This window comes from Tauraco erythrolophus, chromosome 5 (assembly GCF_009769465.1).
Source record: "Tauraco erythrolophus isolate bTauEry1 chromosome 5, bTauEry1.pri, whole genome shotgun sequence".
In the NCBI taxonomy this organism is placed as follows: domain Eukaryota; kingdom Metazoa; phylum Chordata; class Aves; order Musophagiformes; family Musophagidae; genus Tauraco; species Tauraco erythrolophus.
This window is the reverse complement of record NC_141469.1, coordinates 75,098,145-75,119,445: the sequence shown is the minus strand read 5'-3', so window position 1 is coordinate 75,119,445 and position 21,301 is coordinate 75,098,145. Positions and strand designations below refer to the sequence as shown.

The 21,301-nt window shown below is 39.5% G+C and overlaps 1 protein-coding gene across 1 annotated transcript in view; it reads right to left on the bottom strand.

Moving 5' to 3' along the window:
- PDLIM5 (PDZ and LIM domain 5) overlaps window positions 1-21,301 on the bottom strand; it is a 135,497-nt gene that overhangs the window by 53,851 nt on the left and 60,345 nt on the right. Inside the window, exons 4-5 of the mRNA XM_086611322.1 lie at window positions 5,600-5,636; window positions 3,815-4,236 (exon numbers count right to left, since the gene is read on the bottom strand). Of these exons, the coding sequence (XP_086467448.1) occupies window positions 3,815-4,236; window positions 5,600-5,636 (459 nt within the window). The remainder of the gene's footprint in view (window positions 1-3,814; window positions 4,237-5,599; window positions 5,637-21,301) is intronic.

Here is a 21,301-nt window from a genome sequence, read left to right as displayed (position 1 = left end):
TACTTACTCACTGTATTTTTAATTTTATTTTTAATAAAGTATTTCTGTTAAAGAAAGGTGGAAAATATGAATGAGAATGATGTAAGTTATTAATTGTCAACAAGTAAGAATTAGGCTCATTCAATGGAACGCATTAGTAAATACTTAAGCTTAAAAGAATACTTAATACTTGAAAGAATGTTGTGAAAGGTATCATACAAAGTTACAGCAAAAGATTGAATTTACTGACACAGCATTAGTGAAGTATGGGTATCATGTACCAAGGTTACTAAAAGAGGGAAGGGTATAGAATCAAAGACAAAAGTATTTCCAGGATGGAGTATAAGTAGTACAGAGAAAAATGAAGTAAAGCATCAAAATAGTTAATAGCAAAAATAAAATCTGAAAATTAAAACAGTAATTAAAGACGTGGAACTACATGGAAATGTAATTATTTACATGCAGTTGACTGCAACTACCACAGGGAAATAAGTAGTCTTTTACGTTTGTTGAAAGTAGCAATACAAACAAAACATTCTGCTGACTTCTCTTGTGGATCTTACTGGTCCCTTTTTCAGGACTTGCATCTACTGGTAATGACTCATTGAGGCAACAAGGTGGTGCCAGAGACAAAAGAAAATCCAACGAGAGAGGCTCTCCCTTAACTCAGCCTCGAGGCAAGGGGAGAAAAGACAAGCCAATAAAACCTCAGCCATATTTATAATCTCTAACATGTACGAATCCCAGTATATGGATATCGCTCTTATTTTTGTTGCGTGGATTCAGTATCTAGCCCTTTATACAATAGTCTTCAAATCATTTTTTGCCTTTATACTGTATTTCACCATTCACTAGTTGTATTACTTACACCAACTAGCCATAGATGCGTCAAGGATTTATCAATGAACACAAACATAACATAAATGTTTTGTGGAATAAAATAAGCTGCAAAATTTAACACAGTGAAAAGCAAGATCACATCATGTCCAATGCAGACAAAACCAATTACTACACTAAGGAGTTACTAAGAAAAGCTGAAGCTGTTTTGCAAAATTTAAATATAAAACTCTGTAAGAGTTATAATTTTGCAAAACAAGAATACATGCTGGTTATTCCAACAGGAAAAACGACCATAATTCAACTCCAGTGCTGTCGATACTAACTTTGTCACTGTTGTTATCTGCAAGGGAAAAAAAGTATTTGATGTGTTAATACATTCTTTGCTTCTTGAAATATTACAGGAGTTTCCAAATCCAAGCTCTGGTAAAGCCATACATCATGTAAGTCAAACTTACAATCATCAAGAGAACCTACAAGGGAAAAATGTAGCCCAGTTGAGCTTAAACTGAGTGAACTCTGTGGACATCTTACCTGTTTTAAGCAGCAGGCACGTTCTCATGCAAGAATTGGCAAGAAGTTCTTGATAAAAATGTAATTGCACACAGCCTAGTGAAGGCAAATTGCTTTCTTTCTAAGCCAGGATTAAACAAGGGAAACAAAACTTCCTTCCCCATCCTGAAGTGAAGGTGAATAGTTTATATACCGAATGCAGTTTGAGGAGAGTCAGAAGGAAGGGAGGAAATTGAGTACGACAAGGTGCATGTCTGAAGAACTGCATTTGCTCAGCAGTGCTACCAATGAACAAGACAGAAGTAGACTTTTTATTTTTTTGAGAAAATGAATAACACAAAACACAGAAGCAAAATGGAACTTATTTCAGGCTGATCAATTGTTCTAAACGTCAATGTTTCTGATATTTCATAAATGCCATTGGTTCCATTTTAAATGGGGAGATAGTTAAGCATCATTGCAGAAATGTAACTTTTCCAAGTAAAACTAAATAAGCAGTGTAGTAGTGGCAGACCAACATAAACACTTTAGGGGTTTTTAATTGGTTGTTTTTGTTTTCTACTTTACAACTGCAAGACAGTTAGACAGTCTAAACACACTGTTCTAAGAAAGATGGTAAAATAAAGTAGGTTTCTACAGCTCTAAATGTCTTCAAGCTTTCCCAAACTAGATCTGCCAGGCTGGCAGTGAGACAGAGATTTCTCCACTTGTCAGCTGTGATACTCTGCAGTCGGTGTTATTCATCCCCTAACCATAAGGCAGGGCAGGTAACAGCGCTCGCCCAGTCATCCTATCTTGATTGTCAAGTGCTCACTCTACGCCTGCAGCACTTCCTCCCAGGAGACTTAATTTTGTTGCTATTGTTCATCTTTTTCAGTACTAATTGCTGCTTTCGAGTAGTCCTTGCACAGCATTTGCTAAAACGGCATTCCTGGAAAGATAGGGACAGTTTGCCAAAGTGCATTCAACAAGTCTATGAGCATGGAGGAGTCCTTGGGATCTCCAGATTTCATCCCACTTCTAAGCAGTGTGGACTCCTGCCATCAGCTGTTTAAGAAAGGGCTGGAAGTTACCATAACAACGGTGTGATATAAAATGCATATGGACTGCATTACATGAGTCCACATATGGAAAATTATTTGTACTGCAATATAAAGGGAATAGGTATCTAAAGAAGTTTTTCCCCTCCATGAAAAACTCGACTTAAACTGTAATTTATTCAGTAATTTATTCAGTATTTTAGTTGATGCGGACATTTACCTTTGTGTAGGGTTCTTTGTATACTTTATATACTGAGAGAATATCAGAAGAGAGAGATACTAGGCCTATTTCTCCAGCCCCTTTCCTTTAAGGGATGGGAAATAGTAACCACAGCTTTTAGGTTTGAAGCACAGGTTTTACGCTTTTAAGATTGATGAGAAAACTACAGTTCCCCTTCTGCCCTTTTTATTACTGAATTCAATCCACCGGACACTGCTGCTGAATACAGAGGCCACCTGGCATGGGATTGCTCACACCCAGCCTCCTCCTCTGTCCGAAGGGAACTAGTCTCTGGGGCACTGCAGCTCCTGAGCCCTGCCCAGGAATTTCTGGGAGAGTCCAAGGCAGCCTCAGCCAAAAGTGTGCCACTGAAACAGGGCAGCAGTGCAGGTTCGAGTGCCCGGGATTGCTGCCAGGTCCCGTTTAATTTACAAACCTATTGTTTACTAGTGCAGATGCTACACCAAAAATAGTAGAAGACTTTTATACAGCCTTGCAGTCCCTTAAGTGTTAGGTCTCCACTATCTACTTTAACATAAATGATTATTTGAATACAAAAATTACTCCAATTTTAAATCTGTGTTGCCCCTTTAGGGTAAAGGTAACATTTAAGTTGAGGGATTTATATTCTAATGCTGAAAAAAACCTGCTTAACCCTGCCAGCTTCCTTGCCTGTGCAAAGTTTCTCATGCGTGGTGCAGAGAAGTAATGTGATATCTGACTCTTTGTCTCCCTTCTGGGACCTTTCTCCCCTGGTCCTGCCAGGGCCATGGTTGGTCTTTCAGAGCATCTCATTCCCAGCCATTGCAACACCTGCTGATCCTTCTTGACAGACCGCTTTGCATTTTTGAGTGCCTGCTGCTTTCAGTTGCCGTATCGGGAGTCAAAATATACAGTGAGACACGGACATCAAAATTAATACCGGGCTTGTCGTAAGGTGCAGAACACATCGTGATACGACCCATCACGTAAAGTATTTGTGGCCTGATTCAGTTTAGCTGTGAGACTCCATGAACTGATGTAAATTCACTTTTGAGAAAAATCATCATGGAAAGCCTCTCTTGGCCCTTCGAAGCATCCCTCTTGAGATGCGAGTCCTTCCTCACAGTTCCGCTTCTGAGCCTTAAACGACTCCTCCAAGCTGTGTTTTATTTAGCCCTTAAACAAGCCCAGCTTTTTTCCTGTGAGGAAAGACCCTCACAGCAAAAAAATAAATCCCACCTACCCATTTTGCTGTTTACTCTCCCCCTGGTTTTCTCCGAATCCTCGTCGCGGCCCCTCGGCTCCGTCCTGGGCGCCGCGGGCGGCGGAGGCGGCATTGTGCGCGGCGGCGGGCTGCCGTGGGACAGTAACCGCGGGTTTAGCTGCGTTTGGCGCCGGTGGCCACTGCTCAGCGTTAGGCATGGCGTTAACATGCAGCCCGGGACCGGCAAACGGTGCCGGGGCAGCAGCCGGAGCTGCCGCCGCCGCCGTCGCCTGGGCCGGGGTGAAGGCGGAGGACGGTGATGGGATGGAGGTGACTTTGGAGGAGGTTACAGCTCCAAACGGCCTCGGTGTCTTATTGTAAGCCACGCTGGCCGTGGCAGTGACTTTGGGTGCGACAGCAGAGGCAATGGGCACAGGCTTAACTACTTCTGCAGGTTCTCCCTATGTGAGATGAAAAACAAAAAAAGAAACACACAAAACCACGCCAAACGCATGCACATTCCTCGGCAGGTATTTTCGCTGCTCTCAGGGGAGATGATCTGCCTAGCGTGAAAGGAAGAAGCCCAGAAGCAAGCTTTACCGAGACTGCAGCCATGAAACGTATGAAAAAAACAATGAGCCATGAGTTCTAGGAAAGGGAATAGTCCAAGCATGCACAATGGATAGGAAATCCCACGATGCTAACTCCTCTCATCATATCCAAAACAGACACCCCACAAATCAAATTCAAGGCAAACCGAAGAACCACTCTATTGCAAAACCCACTCGGTAACTCATGTGGAAAAAATTAGTGTTTTTAATAAAAATCCACATTCCACCTCTCAAACCCAATTCGAGATATGCACGTTCCCCATACACAAACGGCATGTGCGCTGTACACGTACACACTGCATATACCGATCTGTTGATACGGGCCTGAAGAGCAGAACCAGAGCCCTGGAGCTCTTTTATTAGAGGCCGGTGCTTCGGGACTCAGTGAGCTTTCCCAGTTGCACTCCATCAATGTGCCCCAACGTTTTCATAGACCCTTGTCAGATCAAAACACTCAAAAAATGTGTTGTTTTTTTTTTTTTCTGGGAGTTACGTTTTAACGTGGTGGTTCCCAAACTGTGGCTTTTCAAATCACGGTCAGCAGACCAGTAATATACTATATATTATTTATATAGTATATTACTATATGATATATACATATATATAAAATCCTATTGGAGAGGATTTTCAAGTAAAGGCCATTTGTAAGGATCTTCAGGTTTGCAAATAGCCTTCTTATCAAAAAGAGGGGGTTAAAACTTGCTTGAGAACATAAGATTAGAAGAACTCGAGAACAAATAATTCCCCAGGGCTCTAAGGAAAGTGAGGAAATTGTTCTCTGAAACTCTAATATTTAGATAAGCTTATTTCAAATACAAAGGAAGATTTCAGTGCCCATTAAAACCTAATCAAAACAACATAAAAAATAATAAAAAAAAATCCCCCCCACCAAAAAAACCCTACTACTGTTTCTTTCTTAGGGATAGAGGAAGACCTTTAGCAATATCTTTCTAAATAAATGTTCCAAGAGATGGAAAATAACATTTATTCTCTTTTTTTTTTTTTTTCCAAATCTCTCAATTTATATATTTTTGAGGGAGGAGGGGAATCACTCAAGATTCAAATGCTGCAATACTCAATGTAACACATGGAAATCAAGCATGTTATATTGAAAGGAAAGTTTGAATGACAGTGCTTATCAACAACTGGGTTTGACAGATGGGTAACAGTTAGTGCTACATGCTACAGTTCTTGGTTGTGATGATGAACATACCTTTGGTACATGAATAAGATCAGGTTTTGGTACAGAACTCACTCTGGAAGAGGAAAAACATACACATAATTGTAAGAATCAAGTTCTTCAATGTTTAAGCATTTCCCTTTTCCAACTCACCAAGTCAACCCACACGTATATAAAATATCTCATTTTGCTTCCTCTAAAGGAAACAAGAAGTATTCAAGTTAAACCCACAACATTGTTGTTAATACAAGGAAAACGCTAAACCAAACTGGATGAATTTATCCTGGTACAACATTAGGAACTCTAGCATCTATCATCAAGTACTACTTGATTTACAAATTCATAAGACCATATCACCAGTTAGGAGACTTCAGCTTCAATTTGCTTATTTTTTTCCATCCTTTCATAAGAAACTATTCATGTAACTCAAAAGCTCGGGTTAGCTAAATTTTATTTTTAAACAGTGCATAACCTTTATTCAGGTTTAAAACAGAAAGCTTCCTTTTAGAACAACAAAAGTCCTTCTGAAGGATTTAGCAAGTTAAATAATACAGAAACTTTTTGCAGTCTTTGGTCTTCAAAGGTAAGGTTAATGTCACTTGAACTCCAAAGTAGATGGCAAAAAAACCTCTTCCAAACAATGGGTGCATTGAAAATACTGTGGGGTGGTGGGAAGGAAAGGAAGTATCTCAATGGAAAGGATGAAGAAGAGGAAGAATTGACAGATTTTGTTATACCTAATGTGAACTGGCAACATGTTACAGGGTAAAGGCATCTCACTCAATTGGGGTTGTTTTTCAGATTTGCACATTCATATGTGCAAAACCACACACATAGACAAAACTTCAAAAAAGAAACAAACAAAAATAATCTGGCACACTGATATTTTGTCTGCAAACATTGCTGCTGATGCACTTGAGTCTTTTTTTGCTCTTTCAGTAGAAAAGTGGCTTCCTGCCACATTTCAAAACGTTTCTGGCCATATTTGGTAGCTGCTCAGAAAAGCTGGCACCCTTAATGATCCACAACCCAGCAATCATATCCTGCCTGAAATCACCCAGCCCCAATTTCCGATGAATGTTCTAAATAGGATTTTGAAGAACTGAAACCGGATACTCGTCTTCCGAAAGATAATTTGCCACAGAGGGGGAAAAAGGTTCGTTTAATTGGAGATCAGCTAACAGAGGTTACAACTTAATTAAAACACTCCGATTATATAAAAACAGCTTTTCTATTTTATACCAGGAAAACATGGAGAGATAGATTTGAATGAGGAATGCTTGGCCCATCTAACAACTCCTGTTTTGGTTCTTTTGGGTCAGTATTTTTATTTGGGTTTGGTTTTTTGTTTGTTTTTTTTTTTACTAATCATGTTCAAAATGTTTACTCCTTCCCTCAAAGCCGTTTTGCCCTCAGGGCTCATCAGATCCCAGCAACAGCAATTCTGCTGCAGGTTCAGTAGCTAACTTACAAAAGGGGAGATACATCTAATCCACATGCTGTTTTGGCAGAAAAAAAAAAAAAGTACAAAAAGAGGGGAAAAAAAGGAAAGGGGGGGGAATGAAAAAAAAAAAGGAAAGGGGGGAAGGAAAAGGAAAGGGGGGGAAGGAAAAGGAAAGGGGGGAAGGAAAAGGAAAGGGGGGAAGGAAAAGGAAAGGGGGGAAGGAAAAGGAAAGGGGGGAAGGAAAAGGAAAGGGGGGAAGGAAAAGGAAAGGGGGGAAGGAAAAGGAAAGGGGGGAAGGAAAAGGAAAGGGGGGAAGGAAAAGGAAAGGGGGGAAGGAAAAGGAAAGGGGGGAAGGAAAAGGAAAGGGGGGAAGGAAAAGGAAAGGGGGGAAGGAAAAGGAAAAGGGGGGAAGGAAAAGGAAAGGGGGGAAGAAAAAGGAAAGGGGGGAAAAAGGAAAGGGGGGAAAGGAAAGGGGGGGGAAAGGAAAGGGGGGGGAAAGGAAAGGGGGGGGAAAGGAAAGGGGGGGGAAAGGAAAGGGGGGGAAGGAAAGGGGGGGGGGAAGGAAAGGGGGGGGGGGAAGGAAAGGGGGGGGGGGGAAGGAAAGGGGGGGGGGGGGGGGGGAGATCATGTTCCGCACTTCGCCTTCACCATTTGTGCATCGCTGCTGACACACATTATGTCCACATCAACAGTAATTCTCAACAGAGAGACGGTTTTGTCCGCTCTGAGGAACGGGTCCATTCTCCCTTTTCCCACAGAGCGTGCAGCCTAGGAGAAGGCTGACCTGCTGACCTTCCGCCCTCCGGAGCGCTGGGGTGCATCATTAATCACTCCTAATTGCAGAGTTGTCAATTTGCAGCAACAAAAGCAACAAGAAGGAAAAAAACTGCTAATGCATATGGAAACTTTTCTTTCTTTTTTAAGATCAGAGTTAGAAAGAAACATGCATCTCACTCCATATCTTAGGTATACATTTTTTAATAAAGTAACTTGGAATGTTTTGTGCATTTATTAAGCTGATCTAACAGTAAGAAGTAGAAAGACATTCATTATTCAAGTCAACTACCATATTTCATGCTTGAGAAAAAAAACACTTCTCTTTCCTAATGCTGGACCTTGAAGTTTCCATCTCATAAAAGGAATCTATTTAAATTGTTTTGTTTTTACAAAATAATCAACTTTGAGTTTGTAATGAGTGAGATTGCTCTGCATTCATCACTACAGCACTGGGCAAAAGTGATTTCAAATCACTATTTCCAGATGATCTGAAGACATACTCCTCAAAATTCATCTTCAAAAATACCATAGAAAAGGAAGAAAATTAAAAAAAGAGTGAAAAAAAAAAAGGCTTGATAAAAGAACATTGGAAGTGTTTCAGTTAACATTGGAGTCAGATAGCATAACACTATTTTATTTCCTCCAAACATACTTGAAACAAGGACATAAATTTGTGTGTCCTAGACATACTTCAAACAGTTTAACTTGGCCTTTTTGACTTCAGACCATAATCAGACTGAAATCAGTGATTTATCCCACATCATATAAAGAAAACGCTCACCCAGCAAAATGAGCCACCAAGATCTGAATGTGAAGAATGCATGGTGGTTAGACAAGACAGTACAAAAGGAAGGACACACTTCAAACTGAAAAGGAAAACACGTCCAACACATACATTTAAGAAAATGCTTCCTTCAGAGCTCTTTTTCCCTTAGGATTTTGATAGATACTACCAAATTGCATAGCAAAAAAAAAAAAACAACCCACAAGAAAAACCCCACAATAATTAAACTGCAGCATCTCGAACATTTTCGTAGCTATTAGCACTTTGCTTGCCTAAATACATTAGGATTTCATGCTAGTTTGGTCATGATGAATGTATGAATAACTGATGATAAAGGCTTTCAAAATGACATGACACACTTGCCCTGTTACTGCTTACTAGAAGAGCAGGATGGCTTGAAGCAAGATATTTTCTGAATGATTTAAAACCAGCAGTTCAGTATATTGGTTTACACAATGTTTTCAATAACATACAAACAAAGCAAAGACATAAAAGCTCCGTATAAATGCTTATTATAAACAGTGCATGCAAAAGACCTTGGCAAATGGTTACAGTTTTGAACTGCTTATGAATTATTATAGACAACAAAAATAGAGGCAGCAGCCATCACTTACTGACAGCATAATAACGAAAATGAAAGCGCATGAAGTTTTTGCACAGGCTTCTCCAACCAAACCGTTTTTTCTTTCAGAAAAAAAAAAAAAAAAGAAGCTATATTTAGCCTGTGTACACAGTTTGTTTCGACCAAACATGATCAAATTTGCTCTCTAAACATGCCATAAGCTGTTCCTCTCCAATGAATATTTTTCTGACATTTAATGCAATTCAAAACATTCCAACTTCCAGCACAGCCTTATTAGGAAAATGAATTAGTCCAGTTTTCACTGTAAGCAACATGCTTAGAAAAAGCTATTCATTCTTCAAATTCTCCTTTTATTCATTCCCTTTCCAACTATTTCACCCATCAAAAAAAAGAAGCACAAGCAATTCAAGAGAATCATAGAATGGCATAGGAACTCTTCTATAACTACCAATGACTGGAAAAACCCATTATTAAAGATAAAGCTACAATATTTCATGCTTCTGCAATGAGTACGATTTGACATATCATCTCCAAAGACCGATCATCAACAAAAGCACTGTAATATCAATAATTAGCATCATGGAAGTAAATTCAATGCAAAGTAGCATTTTCTGTACAAGTCTCAGCTGTCCTGTGCATACAACCACACAACAGAGGCCCAAACCCTCAGCCAATATATCCCAAAAGCTTCATTGAACTTAAAAATCCAAAAGATATTTCAGATTCATCTCTCCTCTGAACTCCATTTAAAGTCCCATCATCCCCAGTCCTTCTGCCCCTTAGGCACTATATCATATTCATAACTTCAAAAGCAGATGCCGAACTCAATGGAAAAATCACACGGAGGTAACTGTGCTTATGAACCTCTCTATAAACAAGGGGAGCACGCAATACCAGTATTAACGTAGGTGTTATGTTTGGGGTTTTTGTACCTCTGTAACTTGAAGGATTGCTCATAAACTCTAGCATGAGATACAAGAAGAAATCGCAAAACCTTCGTTGCTGAAATGAAGTCAAGGCTGGAAGATTTTCCACAAAATTTTATTTGTTGTTCTGAACTCAACTTTTGTAAAAGGAAGAAATTTTTCCCACCCCTTTCATTTTCAAAACTAACTCCTTTATCCTAGCTAATCAATCAGGATACAGTTTCTGGCAGCAGATGCGTATCCCTGAAAATCCACTGGTCAGGCTTTCCTTCTGAAAACCTGATCTTTTAGTGATTTTGCCATTGTAGTCTGCAGTACTGTTCACTTGCTTTCATTTCATTTCTAGAGAGCAGCCAGTCGAGAGGGCAGAAAGCTAAACGCATTTGGTTTTCATAAATTAGCCAGCTCATGAAAAAAGATGACAAGCAGAAAACGTTTAACATATATAACAAGCCATGACTTTCACTAGGGGTTATCTGAATGAAAACAAATGCAGATGTAATTTAAAGCACAGAAAAAAGAACAATCCAAATATATTTCTTTTTTCCTTAGACCCAAGCCCTTTCTCTCTCACAGATATAATTCATTTCTTACCAACCCTGCTCTGGCTGACAATAGAAAAGCAAAAGCATTCTTATGCTCGCTTCTTGTTGCAACTTATACACCATCAGAAACGGCTGCCTTACATACACCAATATGACAACTACATTTCCCACAGCTTTGAAGAAACGTACACGCTGCCTTGAGCGACAGCAGTCGGCAAATCAGCGCTTCAGCAATCTTGCCAGGACAAGCACCTGTGGCCTAGAGACTGCAAACCTCTGCACAACCCAATGCCTGGCAAAGCAGAGGTAGCAAAATTATCACTAACACTACTCAGTGAGAACTGGAACCTGTTGCAGTCATTGCAGAAGATTATTATTTTTTTTCTCCTTAAGAAACAAGGTAATGTTTTCAAATCTATCATTGTGCTTGCTGACATACCTACAGATGGCTGTCAACATTTTATTTCTTCAGTCATTCTCTTTGTTCCAGTTTATTATGCTAGTTTTCATTTAGTTGAACATATCAAATTATGGCAAATATGGAAATGTTAATTACAACCAAACAATGCACTTCAGTGCTGCCGCTTAAGAGAGCAAATGGCAACTTCAAACCAGAGATTTGGGATGCATAATGGCATTTCGGATACCACGCATCTCCAGGAGTCTTTGTATGAACATCTCATTCTGCAAACTAATTCTTACATTAAAAATGTAAGAATACATTAAAAATGCATTATTTCTCCTCGTCCTAAAAGTACAGGCAGTAAACTTGTGATAATTCAGACTTTAAAATACAAACAGTGTGAGACACAGTTGTCTCAGCATTAAGAAAACATTGACACGAGTTTCTGCGGATGCTCCATTTGTATCTGAAATCACAGAAAAGAAACTCTTTAGTCAAATGGACTACCTTTAAGGAGCTTACATCTTTTGGGCTTCATGCCCTTTGATGAGGTATATTTAACAGAGTATGCTAAGAATATCGGTACTTATTTCTTGACAGAATAAAACCTCGAGATAACACTTAACATCTTACTTCCTTATATTTAACCTGGGAATATTAGCGCACGAGTCACTCTCAACAGATCCTACATTTTCAGTAAGTTTAAAGGGGGAGAATCACTACAGTATGCATGTCAGCATCTTACATTTGGTATACACTCCATAACACCTTTACACCCTCACATTGTGCACTCCCTCAGCACACTAGATTATGACGAAGCACTAGGTCAGGTAAAAGCAAGAAAAAAATATGTTCTTGCTTTACTGGCTATTTGATAGTTGGCCAAACCAAACATAGGTCTGTCTTCTTAAATTTAAATAAGGTTTGGGATTTCATCATTATGTGTTAAAATAAACAGTGCTGACATTTTAGGAGAGAAACAAGCTGCCCTCTGCTTTGCTATTCCTACCCACAGAGAATTAATTGTTTCCAAGACCTCCCAAAGGCAACCACTGCTCATAGTCTCATTCCTGTGGTCTGTGGCAACCCTACCAAATGCATTAGTAAAGAGAGTTTAAGTGCAGGCAGATAATATTTTATTCTATTATAGCAAAACCAAAAACCAAACAAAAAGCTAAGAAAAAATTACTGTGGAATTTATCTCACTTACCTTCTGACTGCCAGAGACTTAAAAACATGCTTCTTGCTCCCATGAAGGTAGAAGGTTTAGAAACCTGGAGAGCCCACGCCTACAACCATCACTGGACTAGGGGGCACATCTGCCCATGCCTGCCCATGGCTTCCCTGGTCAGACCCCAAACAGCTAAAGTACCCCCAGTACCAAGTACGGCTGGTGCCTTACAATCCTGTACAGCAGATCACTGCCAGTTGTCCCAGAAAAGTTACAAAGCAGCTTACATACAAGTGGTAGCTCTGCATGTCTAAATGGTCAAGTTTGGTAGGCAGGAATCCCATCTTCTCACTGCTTGGACACTCACAAGTGATAGGGAAACTAACGTCTTCTATATAGGACCTCCTTATACATTATATTCAGTGATGGTAGTCAATTCTACCAATTATGTCATGTTATAAATTGATTTTTTTTTCTTTAAGCTTTCCTAAAACTGTCTTGCCAAGTAACAGTATCCACATAACACTTAAGTGCAAATAACAAGACAAAACAACTATACCTGGGCTTTTAATAAAGTGGAATTTATGCATTCGATTTTCTTTCGAAGTGCCTGTTAGATACTAATTCTAACACAGCAAGCTATCTTTTAAAAACTGCCAGCTTAATGAAAAGCACAGGTCTGACTCGCAGTCTAGTCAGTACTCAAAAACCCTCAAAAAAAAATGCTCAACTTCATGCTGACTTTCAGTCTGTCATCAAATCTAGGTTATAATTTAAGAGATTCAACACTAAACACTAAATTATTTTTTCCAGTGCTTTCCACAATATGGTGACTAATGTTTAAATTACCTCCTGTGTCTAAAACATAGCCCAAACAAGCTTGAAAGTGCAGTCATATCTATTTTAACTGGAATTTCATGACAACAGCTCCTCATTCCCCAACATATCCTTATTCGAGATTTTTATTTTTTCCCCCTTAAATACATGCTTGGGAATGATCATTTATATATTTTTTTTTTCTCTCAAATGAAGAATCTGGCAATTTAGAGAGCCATTAGATTATTATATTTTACTCCTTATGGGAGCTAAGCACATCTCTCCTCTACGAACAGCTCACCCATCCATGGCTTGGAAAAAAAACTGAGAAATGTAGTGGAAGCATAGTTAACCAAATGAGATGAAAACTGTTTCCAAGGTGTCAGGCCACAACAACAAAAAGCAGCCACGTCCTTCTACTAGGTCACCAGCATGGGAGGCAGTGTCACCTACCCAGACCCCAGAAGCACTGCTCAGGCGCCTTTGGCCAAATCCCAGCTACTTCCTCACACTTCCCACTTCTTAGTGACTTACAATGACATGGGAACAATACAAGCAACCTAATCCTACAACTTCTGAATTTTCATCTGTGGTGTTTGGAGCTGATGTCATCTCAACGACGAAGACATGCAGAGAGCCTGCCGCAACTGCATGGCTGTCAGGAAAATCACTGAGCCTGGGGCTGGTCCACAAAAGCCCGGGACATGGCAGAAGTCACTAATAAAGAAACATGATAAATATATTTAAAAGGATGAACTCGGCTGGTTTAATAGGATATGCTACCATTTTAATTCTTTCCAATTAAGGTCGGAACACCATTAAGCTTTTGTCTGACTCCTGAGCATGACCCACCACCAAACGAGAAAATTTTCTTTCCTATCCAGCCCCTCAGACACCTCTTTCCTCCCTCCTATACCATCTCAGCAGCAAGGGATGAACATCCACCCTCGAGGCGCACAAGCCCCGGGACTGGCTGGCAAGCTGCCACCAGGATGACTACGGACCTTTCCACCACAGGGACACTGCAGCCAGTATGTACCTGGCACCAGTCTTTGTTGTGGCAGGTGTGTTTAGAGGGGCTCCCCCAGGCTGTCCCCAAAGGGAACATCACCACTGGTGGTGGTGGCGGCTGTGGACAGCAGAGCTGAAGCACTACAAACACATTACAGTATTATTACAGGATCAATTTAATGAACATGCACTTGCCAGAAGTTAACTTTTCCACTGCAGGTCCTTGCTTTTGTTTCCTTTATCATTTCCATGTATTGTTTATATGTTTATATATTTAAGGTCACTGGCTTAGTAGCATGTTTTGCAAGTCTAATGCTGAGAAAAGCTATTTATGTCTCAATATGACTGTCTACTATAGCTTTAGATATCTAACAACTTCAATCTGAAAGAAGTCTTATAAGGAAACCTCCAACTCTTGCATCTAGAAGACCCAAAGTTACGTTGGCCAACAGGTCTTGCCACACCTTTAAGGAAAGAGAAATTCAAGGAGCAACTGCCAGAGTACAAGCTGTAGCTGGAAGTTATTTTGTTTACTGCAAGAACTAGGCAAGAAAGATCCAAAAGCAGCAGTAATCTCAAATAGTTAATACAGTGGACAAGGAACCAACTAAACAGGAAACTAACACTGATTAAGTAAAGGTACATAAAACACTGTGATAACTCTTCTGTCACTGGCAACAACTGTGAAAGAAGGGAGAAGTTAATAATCCCATCTGACTCAGACTGATACAGATAACTGAAGAGTTTTCCCTTCCCACAGCTTACCTTTAGAAAAGTAGCTAAATTTTACCCTTCTCAGCTCAAGATACTTAGGGGATAACATTCACAGCAGGCTCACAGCATATGAAGCAATTAACTGCTTTTGTGGGCAACTAATCACTGATGCAAAACATCCCAGGTCACAAAACGCCATGAGATTTTTCACAATGCTGCAAGCATTACTTTGGCTATGAGGCAAGACGAAAGCAAGTGAGCAATGTTCGAGGCACAACATGTGTTTTTGTTACCTCACGGGGCTTTGCGGTTCTGTGCCACAGACATGACTTTCTACTGACAATACCCTGGAATTTTTCAAAGGCAGTAATTCTTCAAAAACTGGGTGAAAAAAAGCCCCCAAAACAGCGCAGCTGTGGAATTTAGCTATTGATAGATGCTTGACTCTGCAGCTACCACTTACCTTTCAGTTAGGCAGTGTAACAGATACATATCTAGTCAAATTAGCAGCGGTAGCTCCCAACTTGTATTTTGCTTTGATTCAGACCTCTAGAAAGTCCTGTATACCTGAAAACCTGCCTGCTTTTCCCAGCACTATAAAAAAATCCCATCTCTCCTACACTGTTACACTTTCGTGATACTACTGCTATCTTTCAGGAAGATGTGTATTTTCCAAACAGCCAATCATTAATTTATTCTCATTCCACTCTACCAGAGGAAAGTAGTAAGAGCCCTATTGATGAGTCAGGGCACGGCAATTTTGATTCTCAACAGCTGAGAGATGATCTCGCATGGCAGAGGACAGGTTTTATTTTTTCCTGTGGGCTGATACTTAGGAACAGTTTACCTAACAACACTGGTCAGTTCACACATTTACCTTGGATTTTTTTTTGCTATTCTTTACATCCCACATTCACAGAGATTAAAAAGTTACTTTCTGAAATTGAGAAACTAAATGGTTACCTGCATTGGTACTAAACACTCACACTATTTAACCAGTTCAAGCTAATTTGAACTATTTTCAGCATATGAAAGGCAGAGCCCATTTTTAAACCATGTAATCTTCTTTTAATCCGTTTAGAGACAACTGTCCCTTGACAGATCATCACATACCATTTTATAATTAAAGAATGCCTGCAAGTTAGCATCATAAACCACGCATGTGCTTTTCAAAGGAAAGTGACAGGTGTGGAGCATATTCTGTATTTGAAACACAAAAGTGTAAACAAAGACAAGTAACATCGCTTGTGGCACCCAAACAATGAGATAAAGAGTATTTATGAAGGGAAAAAATGACGCAGATTACACAGCAGACTGAGGCAGGATGGACTTGGGCATCATTGGGTCAGGTAAGCTGCCTGTACAGTACCAGACTTTGAACCCATAATAGAGAAAACACAGTAAAAATTACTTTTTTTCCCATTCTTAACATTAGGATAACAGGAGGAAGACTACAGAAATTTTCAAAAGATTTGAAATAAATGCCATTAAGCATGTCATACAATCCAGATACATCAAATACAAACCCCCATATTTTCTGAAAAGGCGGACAAAAGTTTCACTCTCAAATATATTCACATACTATTCAAATTCACAGGTAAGAAGAATCACATTCTAAGAGAAGTTTCAACTTTCCAAAATGCAAGCTTTTCCATTTATCTGGACTTGGCCAGGAGCACAGGAAGCAGCACCGCTCACGCATGACTGCCAAGCGACTGCCAAATCCCAAGGCTACTTCAGGTTCTGGGAAATAAACCAACAGCGCTTTAGAAACTTTTTGATCAGAAAACTTTTGGACCTGGGTCAAACAGCTATTATTCAAGCTTGCTATCTTTCTGGCAGTCTCATTAAACTATTGAATTCAATGGACATTTGACTTAACACTAGCATTGGAGACTCAAAAGCAGCAGCAAGAAAGTTTTGCCTGATGTTTGCAGAGAGTCATCATTTTCTTGACTTTCTGATATCTTTCTGCTAAGGCTTTTCTTTACATAACTAATATAGGGAAGAAAAAAAAATATTCATCGGTGTCCCAAAGTACTACAAACAGCACGGTTCTACCAGCCTTAAGAATTTTTTCATCAGGCTCTTTGTAAATTCATAACACAGTCAAAATCTAATTTGTGCTGCTGTATTCCTTAGGAAATTAGGGTACACATGAAGCACATCAGACTTCCAAAGTGAAGCTCCTCAACACACAGGCTCCCTCTGTATTTCCTAGTTTGAGACCTTGACAGTTTTGCTCTTGATTTCCCTTTTATGACATAACTTTTTGTAGTTGAATCAGAGGCTGCTGAAGGCTTCCCTCTAATAAAAACCCTAAGGGAAAAACAAGACATAGACAGCACGATGACAACGATGATGACAACACTGGTTTCCATCATGGTGAAAAAATTTCTTCAACTTTATGTTCCAGTCCTCAAATGCTCACTGGCACAAAGCATGCCTCAGCAACAGACACAGAATAACATTAGCTGTTACTACCAATTATTTTTGCAGCTACGCACTGGTGTGCTAGAAGAGGCTAGAGCACCCCCAGGATTCTTGTCTCCACTTTGCTACTGGTTTGTTATGGTGTGATTAAGTCAATTTCATTTTTTTCATCTTTAATTAATCATCCAACATTTAATGCTTTTAAACTAAAGTAACAAGTACAAAACAAGGACCTCTGCCTGTATAAATACATAAAATCTACAGGTTCTCATTTTTTCAGTGAATCAAACGTGGTAAATCTTTCAGATTGCCCATATAGGCTGGGCTTGCTCTAACTCAATGACTGTAGCTGGCACAAAAACAGGGTGGGCAAAATTTGAGAAGTAATTTATTACCCACTAAGAGAGGAGCAATTCTTTTACGAAAAAAAAAAAAAAACACCCAAACCCAAAACCATCTTCCATGTCTAAACTTATAGTTACTTCTTTTAACAAATGCCTCACAGAGCCTAGATTACTGACTCCATGGAAAAGGGCCAGAGAACTGTCCTAACACACGGACACAGACACCTTATGTTGACACATCCGAGTGCCTTGCCCTTCAATATTCTCACCTACTCCCTTCTAAAGTGTCTCAGGATTTGGCCAGGCATTTTTTCCCCCTTCAGAGTAATGAGCAGCCAAACACAGTATAAAAACAACAGTAATCAAGCTGAAATAGAGGATTATGTATTTTTGTAGCAGCACTGTGTGTTTTGCTAATACAGCTAAAGCTTGTGAGGAGGTAGCACTGCAAAATATTAGACGCCATATGCATAAGCAGTATACAACTTTGTTACAGCAATATTTGTTTTCAGACCCCAAAGCAAAGATCCCCGGGGCAAAGACACAGTTCGTTTTGCTGTGAGAAAGGGGTTGGATTATTTTTTTAAACGTCTGTGAGTCTACTTACACCTTTCACTCCCTTGATAGAGTAAAATCAAGGACTGATTTCCTCAAATGAATGCATCCCAAATAATTCTCTGTATCGTCAAGAAAAAAGCATACAGATATACCCGTGAGTAATATTTGGATCAGACAAATACATGTATTGTGGAGGAGTTTTAACAGCTGCATTGCTCTAATGCAGCTGTTCACAATTACTGGCATGCGTTGTGAGGCACTTCTGATCACTGTGTGTTTAATCTATATATAAATGCATTATTTTTCTACTCAAAAGTTTGGCAATTAGATGGCATCTGCAAGGCTTCAAAACTGTAGACTAACTGTTATGCCCCAGCTGGCTATTTCAAAGTGTGCCAACAGAATTAAAATGTCACTAAAGATCACACCACTCTCTGGGGTATCTGTGTTATTTTAAGAAGTGAAGATAAACTGTGGCCAACTTCACATTGTTTCCTTAAATCTTTCCCTCAATAACTATGGAGGCTGCTTAAAATAAATGTGCAAGGTCAATGGCACTACAATTTAAATGCCAGATAATGAGCCTTTGAAATTCCAAAAGGTATTGGATGGGTTTCACAGGTCAAACAGAAAAGGGTAAAAAAGTTTCACCTCAGATTGTGAATGGCAAATCACCACCACTCATACAGGAGAACCTACACGCTCTTTCAAAGGCATTAGCAAGAAAATTTGATATTTGAGAATGGTGTTGGGGACAACATTTAAATTATTTACCTGAAATAAAAGCACTCTGAAAGCATTGGCTCACTGACTGCAGAAAACATTTGCTACAAACAGTTGCATGTTAATTGGATCCTGCAAATTATTGTTATAGTATATAGTATTGTATTGTTTTAGTAAAGGACACTGCCCTGGTCAGCCATGGTGATGAGTGCCACTCCATAGTCTACTACTTGAAGGCATTTTTTCAGGGGAAAAAAGTCATGGGTCTCAGCTGCTTCCTACAACAGTTTTTAGGCATGCATTTCACTTGGATCTAGGGAATTTGTGATGCGAAACATTGGTCTCTGCACTGTGAACTGTACTTCTTGGGCGATCTCTTTGGACAAAGATGAAAACCTCAGCTGTCCAGACATCTTTTCTTAATAAGACATTTATGTTAAGCAGATGACGGACCAGTATTATTTTTCTTGAGCCAACGGCTATCTCCAAGAGGAAACATCCACGAACAAGGAGAAAAATACATCACTGACCTGTGGAAGGCTTAACATTTCTGCGGTCTCATGCGAAAATGAGAAACCATCTCTTCACAGTCCTGAAAAATGTTCTGTGTAGTTAAACAAAGCTTGGGTCAGACACCATGGTTTGGAAATCAAACCATAGTCACCTTCTATTCTCTTCACATGACATTCCACGGTCTTCTTCCCTCCAGCAGCGTCCAGTTGCAGTAGCCACATGCACAAAGCCTGATTTTTGGAGAATTCTCACCAGGGCTGATCCTTGCCTATCCAAGTCTTTCCTGCAGGCTTGACCAGCCCCAGAGGTGCAGAGAGCTCAAAACGATCGTGACCACAAGAGCTCCCTACTGTCACACTGAAACACTTCCACATTGCAGAAACTCAATCATCTTTGGGTCCTGCCCATTTCTACCAGTTTTTCCTTTTGCCTCCCTGCCTAAGCATTAGCAATCTACAGTGACCTAAAGCAGGGAATAGTATTAGACCATTAATGGCATGTACTTTACCTTCATTTCCACATTTTTACCTGAATAGGCAATAGTGAAGCCTGACAGATTCTCTTTAGGAAGAACAGTAAAAAAAAAAAAAAAAAAAAAAAAAAAACAACCACACAAAAAAACCTCACCAAAAAACCACTCCACTCAGAATGACAGACAGAGACAAAAAAGGAAAAATGCGGAAAACGTCAAGAGGTAACTTAATGATTTGGTGACTCATGATGAGAGGCGTCTTCCGTGGTGTTCAAAAAACACAAAACCAAACAGCAGCAACATGGTGTGTCATGAGAAGGATAAGATGAATTCTCAGCATTTTTTAAGAATAAAATCATTTGGTGAATTATACAATAAATAGAGTAGTGAAGAGTAGATATCTAATGTTCGCAATTACTCCAGCTCACCCTCAAACTTCCTTTTAGCCTCACCCACAGTGTGCAGCTATTCATGATACCTCATCTTAACAGGGAGACATTCTCTAGTGCTAATGTATTGGGAGCAAAAAAGTGTGTATGGGGGGGGGGGGGGGAAGCAATGTCAGCCAAGAAAAATATCCATAATCAAAACTAAAGGTGTAGCAAAAACCAAAAGGAATAGTTTCACAGTGTCCTTTACTCAGATTTTGATCAAAGATGTGCTGTGTCTGCTAATTACTGGCTTATAGCAGAAACAGTTCAAGTCCAGCCCTGCAAGGTATTGTTTCTCCAGGAAGGTTGCTAAATGCCTCAGGCTCCACTACCTTTAAAGGCAGATGAAGTCCTTCTCATTAAACAAAGAACCCTTTTTTCTCCATATCAAGAGAAATTCAAAACTTTATAACTGTATTTTATTCCAAAATGCATTTGTTATTTCTAACACAAAAATAAACACATGTAAGTTAGGAATCCATCCTTCCTACCGAGATTAATCTACCAGATCATACCACTTTAGGACTACATGAAACGTAGTTCTGATTTCTCCAACCTTTTTTCCACCCCTCTCCTTTGAAATGATCAACAATAACATTGAATTGATATGTTATGAATTTTAGCCCTGGCATGACCTCCACTTATCTTTCTCCATTATGCATAACAGAACCTGTAAGCAGTATTTGTTCTTTATTTGCAAAAGCTACATTGTGTGGCACTAAAATACCAAACTTCAAGAGCTACTGTAAGTAAGGATCGTTTGGTTTTGTTAAAAAAAAAAAAAAAAAGACCCATAGATTTTATTCCTTAATTTGAAATGTTAGTTCTGAAATTTATCTGGATCCTAAAAGAAACCCAGCCCTAACAGCTTTTCACACAGGTGGCTAGGAAATCCAGGAAGCAATCTGCACTGACATGAGACATGTAATTCTCTTCTCCCCAGTCCCATTTCCTGTCAAAATACCTTCTATGTGATAACTGGTATTTAATATTAATTTTGTCTTTTTTTTTTTTTAAATAACAGTATTGTTTGCCTGAGTTGTTCTGAAACTCGATTTTGTCTCAACTTCCACGTAAGCTCAAGACA